Below are 8,358 nucleotides of genomic sequence, written 5' to 3'. Positions count from 1 at the left end.
GCCGCTGGGTTTCTAACTCCCGGCCTCCCGGAACAGGACAGGCCGCCCGCTCCCTCCTTTGGAGACCTTTTCCTCAGTGGAGGGGCCTGAGCTTCCCGGGAGGGCACTCCGACTCCGCCAGGACAGGGCACGACGGGTGGCGTCGCCCGGCCCGCGCGGATTCCGCAGTATGGGAAAAAAAAAAAACAACTGAAGACAGAAAATTAGTTGCCGCGGCCTTGTGCTGAAGCAGCACCCCGCCGCCAGCACCCGCATACGCGCCTGACAGCCCCACTCTGCGCACGCGTCACCGTCTGCGCAGCGGCAGCAAAGCACGCGGCTCCCCATTGGCCTGCTCGCTCCTTGCCGATCTGGCCCAATGGCAGTGCGCGTTGTTGAGGAGTGACGGGAAGAAGGCGTTGCCGAGGCACCGCCTCTTCCCTTTCGCCGCCGGGCTGCCATCGCGAACGCACGTCCCAGGCCTGTCTCCCGTGCCGCCGCCGCCGCCGCCTCCCAAGTAAGCGCGCGGCGGTCCCTTTCCTCCCTTCCCCGCGGGAGTGGTCGCTCCCGGCGCACCTGTTCCTGCCCGCGGCCGCCAGCGGGGCTTGGACGAAACCACTTCGGGCAGGAGGTTGGGGGGAAATGGCGGCCATGTGCTCTCCCGGCCTGGGCCTGGGCCTGGGTCTGCGGAGGGACGGGACAGGCTTAGGCGAACGCCGCGGGGAGCCGGGGCGGGGATGCCGTCCGGGAGACGAACAGGTGTTCGGGAGGCCGCGGTGCTGCTTTCCTCCGGGAGAGGTGTGCGGTGCCGGCGGTGTTAGGCCGGGCCGGCTGCTGGGCCCTTCAGGCAGCAGCGCCCCAGAGCCCGGCGCAGGGCGGGAGCCGCTGCGGCTTTGCGATGTTTAACGGGCTGCCTTGTGCGGGGCCTCGTGCTGGCAGGAGACTGGTACGTGGCCTTGCGCGTCGTAGGTTTTCATTTAAAAGTAGAGCAGAAGAATTGTAGCCGGGAGCGTGAGGTTTGCTTCCCCCGGTGAGGAGATAAACTTCCTCCGAACGTGTAACTAGATCATTAGCACTGAAGAGCCACTTCTCTTGTTTTCCAGGATGCGTTACGTTGCAGCATACCTTCTAGCGGTCCTCGGTGGCAACGAGTCACCCACGTCAAAGGACTTGAAAAAGATCCTCGACAGTGTTGGCATTGAGACAGACGATGAACGCATGAACAAGGTGGCATTGCCTCTGAATTCCAGTTGGTCATGTCCCAGTCAGCATCAGACACTGGTGCTGTTTCCTTGGCTTCAGTGTTTCTTTAGTTGCCTTGCTGTTGATCTAGTCTTGTTTTGTTCAGATGTTTGCTGATGATTACATGTGTGATTTCTAAAACACTGCTTAACCAATCAGAACTAAAAATAGTTTTTGTAGAAGTCTGGCTTTCTTTTTTAACACCTGTCTTCCACAAAGATCTCTCGGTTGTTGCTGACTTCTGACTGTTCAGTCTAATAATTTTCAATGGGATGGTGGCTACAAATAAGTATGTATTGAAAATAAGTTCTTTCTGACATAATGTATTGTTTGCACTTAATGTTTAATTTTGGTTTTTGGTCAGTATTGATTCAAAGCTAACACTTTTGAAGGCCTGATATTCAATAATAAATTCTTATTTAGTGTACTGCAAAGGAGCATTTGTTCCTTCACCAAGAAACATAGGCAAATTATAACATGGACATTAAAGGTATACAATAATAATATGTAGGAAGATTTTGGAAATTAATGCTGAAATGGTTGTGTTGAAAATCAGGCTTTTTAAGAAGAGAGTATCTTAATTGGAATGTTTCTTGTGATATAATAGACTTTCAGCCTTGTGGACTTAAAAATAAATGACCATGGAAAAAAAAAGAAACAAAAGAATGTTCTTATCACCTGGCCCATACTTGCATGCGGAGTGTTTCCAGAGAGGTGGAGGAAAAAACAAGTTACTTTCCCAGCTGGAGACAGTGTTTTACCATAGGCCCAATCAAATTATGGTTTGGCTGAGCTGACAGCATTAATATGGTTTGGGATGTCGGTTTGAACTCGTGGTGCTCCTGTCTAAATGCCAGGTCTTTTCAGCTTTGGCTTGTTTACATTTGCTTAATACCTTAATAAATTAATTGTTTTCTCTGATCCTCCAATATCCAGAAAGCCTCTCTGGAATTTGTTTTGGTCATGATTAATTAATCCTTTTCTATCTGTATTGGCTGTATCTTATGCTACTGTAAATCTAGTGAAGTCTTAAAAACACCTTCCTTCCGGATGAAGCAAGCACACAGGCACAGCCTTTCACAGATCGCATGCTCTGTGTAAGCAGGAGGTGCCTGTTGAAAAGCTCTTAAGCTCTTGGTTAAAGTCCTTTGGGTTTGGTGGCTCTGCAGTGTTCAGCACTGACTCCTGGTAGCAGGGACTCACCAGTAAGGTCTGTGGCATTCTCTTTTTTTTTTTCTTTTTTAATGCTTGCTTGCTTTAGCAATTTTTGGTTTTGTGTTTTGCTTTCCTCATTCCTAGTTATACAACAATGGTAGTAAAATTGACATTGGGACTCTCTGTTCCAGTGCAAGGATACAATAGCCAGCTTGGCTGTAACATTTGGTAACGCTAGGAACAGGACCCTGTGGTTTTTGATCTAGGGCCCAGTGCTTCAGAGCCTCCCAGAGGGTATTAAGCAAGATATGTTAACAGTCCCTCAGTGACTAACAGACCATTAGTGGGGTTTCCTAATTGGCTCCACAACATCTGTGTATCCTTCTTTCTGCAAGGTCCTTGGATTCATTATGAATTTATTGTAACAGATTTCATGAAAAAGCTTTCACAGAAAAGTATGAAAGACTTAGCTGAAGTTTTCATTTCAATGTCCTGTTCATTACACTGAGAAATAAGGAATATTGGGGCTGTATAAGCAGCAGGGTGGAGGCACTGCACATGATGGTTAATCAGTACTTGTTTAAATGTAGCTTATACTCGTGCTGTTTTGAAACTATTAACATTCTAAACTTAATTTACACAGGTTATTAGTGAACTGAATGGAAAAAACATTGAGGATGTCATTGCTCAGGGTAAGTACAGTCTCTGAGTGTCACAGATAATTGCCTGTACTACTTTGGTAACTTAGACCTGAGAGCATAGAATAGCTACCAGGTCCCTGATGATTCATCAGTTTAGCTTTGTGGTTGAGGACTTCCATGCTGGATCTTGGCTGAAATGACTGAAATCCAGGTCCATTCTAATTCCCTGCAAGTTGGTGCCAGTACCTGCTGGGTTTCGCTTGTGGACCACATTAAACTGGAAAACTTAAGCTTGTATGAGCTTACTGGTAGTCTGCTCATGACGTAGTTTTCTGGACATGTTGATCAGAGAATTAGCTCTCCTTCAAGTTCTCTGGGAGATTTTTTTTCTTTGCATTTACCCACTTGTATGCATCAATTATGTAAAACAGGAAGAACAGACTGTTAAATGTAAATAAGTGTCAGTTCACATTAAGGGTACAGTTACACCCTCTGCGATTAATACAAGCCTCTCCAGTATGTGTCTCTTCTAGAGCTCCCCAAGTCTGGCATTTCCTTTTCTCTAAGGTAGGGCTCTGAGTGCTGACTTCTGTAGAAGCTTGTGCTCTTACCTGCTGGCTCTTACCAAAGCTGGAACTTCTAACATTAATTGACTGGGTCATAGGGCTGAAATAAAGCAGAGCTGAGGTAGTGCAAAGGTTTCTGATTAACTTCTATTTTTTTTGCAAGTGTGTGGGCACAAGGGAACTTTTGGGCATATATTTGCTTGAAGGTTGCCAGGACTTTGTGTAGCCTTGGTGTTACAAGCAGTAACTGGACATTTCTATCTGTGTGGTCCAAAGACCTAAGAGAGCCATTATGCATGTGCGTACAATGCACTTATGCGATCTCTTTCTGTAATACCTTTTCTTTAAATAAATTGTTTCCTAGAACATACTGACATGCATATGAAACTTTTGTTTACTTGGCTAGTGTATTAGAGCTTGAAGTAACAGAGAATTATTTAGAAACTGATTCCCAGAAATTGGAATACAGGCAAACATACTGTGTACACAACCTCTGAATGCCAAGGGAGCCTTGGTATGTGAAAGGCAGATGCCAGAGAACTAGCTAGCTTTCCAAAGACGAGCATAAATCAGAAGTCAGTTTGTTAATCTCAAAGGAGATGCAGTAGGGTTCATAGGATGCTGGAGAATGTTTAAAATACTGTACTCTTTGCCATAGATACATCTTTTCCCCCCACCCCCTTCTCTCCTGTGAGTGTGATCCAGTCATGCCTTCACAGTTCTCTATACTGTTAAAAAAAAGGGGGGGGAGGGACATGGGGGAAGCCTGTGCTGCCTATATGTTATTTTTGAGGTATATTGAAATTATCAATTTCGGGGCTATTATGCTGTATTCAGAAAACATACAGTTTTTCTGTATGTGTAAAACCGGATGTGTTTGCCACTATTTTTATATGACAGTTTTGGAAAAAAAAATAGGGGACTTTGTGTACAGAAGAAAACTTACTAATAATGTGCTGTCAGTGTTCTCAGGATAAGCCTTTGTGAACCTTAAACTCCTGAGGTTTTTTTTCACAGAATAGTTAATACTTTCTTATCATGGGTGCAGCCTCTTGTTCCTTTCAGCTAATAATGACAAGTTCAGTCCATGAGACATAGTATGTGGTTTTTTTTCTGCACTCTGTTTTCTCTTCCTTTTCACTTCACCTCTGTGCTTGCAATGAGCATTTAAATACTTTCTCTTCTGCCCCACTCAGGTAATGGAAAACTTGCCAGCATGCCGGCTGGGGGAGCTGTGGTAGTCTCTGCTGGAGGGGGCTCTGCTGCTCCTGCTGCAGCTGCTGCCCCTGCTGCTGGTGAGTATGGGTGGAGAGGCATTGTTACAAGGCAGCTTGGTTTTTCTCTGTTACAATCTTAACAACTGAGTCCAAATTTCAAGGCTTTTCCACTCTGGCAGTTCACTATGTGATTGAAGTGTAAACTGAAGTTACTTTTCCTTTGGGCAATCAGAAGCATTTGTTCTTTATCCACTGTAAGATTGGTCTGGCTTAGAACCAAGAATCAAACAGACTTCACTGTGTAGAGCACACCCCCTTCAATAGTGTCTGTGTCCACTCGGTGTTTATATTTGGCTATTGAAAGGGAATGAGATGAACCATGGAAGCTGAAATACCAATAATACGGAAGCTGCAAACACCAAAACGTGTATCTTGAAAATCTGTGGTGCAAAAAATGTAAATACTGACCATTGGCTTGGTCATCTTTTTCCTTCAGCTGAGGAGAAGAAAGAAGAGAAGAAAGAGGAATCTGAAGAATCTGACGATGACATGGGATTCGGCCTGTTTGATTAATTATTTGTTATAGAGAAATTATTAAAATTCTTTGTTTTAAATGTTTTTTTGAGTTTATTATTATAACCAATCAAGTGCTATTGGATTCAGACACTGTTCTTAAAATAGCTCTGACAAAGCTTTGATTTTTATCTCTATCTGAAACACGTATGTGAATTTTATGACAAGCCATGGCACTCAACTCTCTTAAAGTACTTAGGAATTGCCTAAGCTTGTGTGAACCTGGATGCTTGTTTTGACACTCCTGTTTCTTAAACAGTATGTGGAAGCTGCATCTACCTGATGTTAACTTAAGTTCACCTTCTCCATACTATTTTGCCATCCCAGTAACTCAGGAAAGAGTGCCATCTATTCAGCAATAAAAAGACTTTATTTTTCGGGATCTGTTTCATCAGTTCCAGAACATGCGAAACTGAATGGACAGCAGGTCTGAGTTAGTCCAGAAACATCATTTCGGAGCTAGTTATAGTAATTAGTTTTTGTAAATATCTAAAAGCACCAACTTAATTGCTGTGTCAGATTTCCAAGATCTAGGGACAACCCCAATAAAATGCTTGACTGTGATTGGATTTCATGTTATATGTGTATGCTTAACATAGAATCTAACAAAAAAAAATACTGTATCCTGCTCTTCATGGGATGCTGAGATCAATGCAAAGGTGTTCTTCATACTGAATGGCTGTTCTGGGGTAGCTGAACTATCAGGACATGAATCACCTTGATATGAACAAAAAGAAACAATTTTATGAGGAGAATGGTGTTTTTGGAGGACTGAAACTGATCTCTGGTGTGCCTAGAAGAACACATCAGCTTGGGAGGACAGTTTATAAAGTGTTTTCTGCTAGGAGATGGTTCTGGCAGGCTACTTACCCTGACTTCTACAGTGGTCTTTGGCTGTCACAGTAAGTAGAGTACAAGTAGCACGTGTACTTCCCATGCCAAGTCTCCACAGGTAGTCTCAAAACGTGTCCTGGAGCAGTCTATACTGTGAAGCTTTTCTAATATACTTGTTTCGGAAAAAAACCAAAAAGCACTCGCTGGTACAGCTATGTTGGTTATGAGTCATTGGACAAAGCATGGCAAGTACTTCTGAGAGGAGAAATGGGTGAAATCCAAGTAGGAAAAACTATTTTATCTCCCTGTGGTGTACTGAGAGAAAACGCCCATTCACAGCAGCCAAGGGAGAGAGCAGTTGAAAGTCAGATCCCCAGACCTCAAAATGGCTGTGATTTAAGCAACTAACCCATGTTGTCCTCCTGTGCTTGCTGCAAGGCACTGTTACCTCCTGTAACAGTGCCAATACCTTTCACCTACTTTGTCTCTTTAGTCCTAGCATGGTGATCTTTGTGGTAGTAACGAAAACTGCTTGTATTCGCTCTAGTTCTCTGTCAGACTCATAGTGGCTGTGGTTTGGCACTGGAAGGGGTGCGGGTATACCTGTGTTTCTTTCCTTGCTGATTTCTCCATTTCAGATCACTGAAAAAGTGGTTCTTGGATGTGGTTTTACTGAGAGGTAATGCCCACCCCCACACACACAATATTGCCTTGCTTGGCTGCTGCAATAGCAAAGTCAATGTTTTCACAGGAAGGAATTGCCCTGTCACACCACTCAGCAGGGTTTTTCCATGCACAAAGGAATTTGTTGCAGTGGCACTGAGCTATTCCATGAGTTTTGCTGTGCCCAGGCCTGTGGAATGAGAATGAAACCTGTGGTGCCAGCTGCTGGCTACTGTGATGAGGGGAGGACTACAGCTACATCTAGGCTAACTTCTTTCTTCCCCCTATTTTTCTCTTATCTTCTCCCTATGACCTGTTAAACCTTGAGTTACAGACCTGATCCTGTGCTGGCTGTCATCACCTTTAAATTCCTTCCTGAAACTGCATCATTTTGATGAAAACTCCTATTGCTCAATCTGCTTTGAGGAAGAGAAGGACAGCTCATTTGGTAAACTGTTTAGAGAAGAAACTTTTGGGGGCAGCTTTTGGAGAAAGCACTGAAAATACAGCATTCATTACACTGCCACAGGGAGCCAATGTATTTTACATAACTACCCTGTAGGTATTCCTTGTGAAGATCAGGGGACAGGTCTGCTCCAAGATTTCACACACATTTTACAGAATTTGCTAAAACCTCTGCATGGTGAACATTTCTTCCAAATGCAAAATCAAAGCATTTTAAGCTTTATTCCCCTGTACCTATTTACAAAACAGTTGTCACCTGATGGCTTTGTACATGAGTAGTGATGTGCCTGGAAGTCTGTTGCAGACTTGTTTGGTGCTCTGGATGGAGTTCACCACTCTGTTCTGCTGATCTCAATGAGCTTCAGCTATGAAGGAGCTGGGATCCCTGATCCTGCTCTGTGGACACTGCTCTGATTTTCAAGTGTCACTGATGCCTTTTCAGACCTAGCGATGATTTCCAAAGGCAAGGGTAGCGGTGGGGTGGATGCATTGTATTCCTTGGTGCTCCCAGAGAAAACGTGTGCCTGCAAACACTTGGAGTGGTAGCCTAGTCTGTCCCCTTGCAGAATCAATTTTAGCTAGAACAGATTTTTCCTGACTTCTTCATAAAGAAAGGCTCAAAGGCATTGACAAGAAAGGAAAGAATAGCCTTGTGCCTGGAGATTATACTGGTAACTGACCATTACTAAATTGACAGTAGGGAGAGTGATTTACTCATAGGCCTGACATTGAAACGTGCGAGCTTTCCTCACTGGGACACAAATGCTGTGCCATCTCAAATCAGCTCTGACTGAAAATCATTCCTTACCATGGGGCAGGGAGAGTGACATGACATCTTCACTACTTGGAAAGCAGAGAGAACGTCCTGGACACTACTGGAAAGTAAAAGCAATGGCTCCCTGGGGCCCTGGTCAAATTAACTGGTTTCACTCTTATTGCTAAGGCCCAATTTTGTGAGCTGCTACATGCAGGCAGCCCTGCTGAACTCAGTAGGTTTGACTTACATAGGGCAGAGATATCTGT

The 8,358-nt window shown here is 44.3% G+C and overlaps 1 protein-coding gene and 1 non-coding gene across 2 annotated transcripts; both read left to right on the top strand.

Annotated features, from left to right (window-relative positions):
• Positions 1-342: 342 nt before the first annotated feature.
• RPLP2 (ribosomal protein lateral stalk subunit P2) lies at positions 343-5,418 on the top strand. Its single transcript, XM_072865127.1, has 5 exons — positions 343-496; positions 1,083-1,206; positions 3,020-3,068; positions 4,780-4,878; positions 5,297-5,418. Exons 2-5 carry the CDS (start codon positions 1,084-1,086, stop codon positions 5,371-5,373), a joined length of 348 nt encoding a protein of 115 aa, XP_072721228.1. The 5' UTR covers positions 343-496; position 1,083; the 3' UTR covers positions 5,374-5,418.
• Positions 3,227-3,359, top strand: LOC140653777 (small nucleolar RNA SNORA52). Its single transcript, XR_012043216.1, has one exon. It is a non-coding gene; the product is annotated as a small nucleolar RNA SNORA52 (small nucleolar RNA).
• Positions 5,419-8,358: the final 2,940 nt, after the last annotated feature.

Source organism: Ciconia boyciana, chromosome 6, assembly GCF_034638445.1.
Source record: "Ciconia boyciana chromosome 6, ASM3463844v1, whole genome shotgun sequence".
Classification (NCBI taxonomy): Eukaryota; Metazoa; Chordata; class Aves; order Ciconiiformes; family Ciconiidae; genus Ciconia; species Ciconia boyciana.
Note: the sequence above shows the minus strand (reverse complement) of the source record. Positions and strands in the feature narration are given on the sequence as shown.

Bases quoted from the DNA above. Each gene is read 5' to 3' on its own strand.
- RPLP2 (XM_072865127.1), top strand. From the start codon at position 1,084: ATGCGTTACGTTGCAGCATACCTTCTAGCGGTCCTCGGTGGCAACGAG. The intron at 1,207-3,019 runs GTGGCATTGCCT...TAATTTACACAG, and splicing joins ACGATGAACGCATGAACAAG to GTTATTAGTGAACTGAATGG. The intron at 4,879-5,296 runs GTGAGTATGGGT...TTTTTCCTTCAG, and splicing joins AGCTGCTGCCCCTGCTGCTG to CTGAGGAGAAGAAAGAAGAG.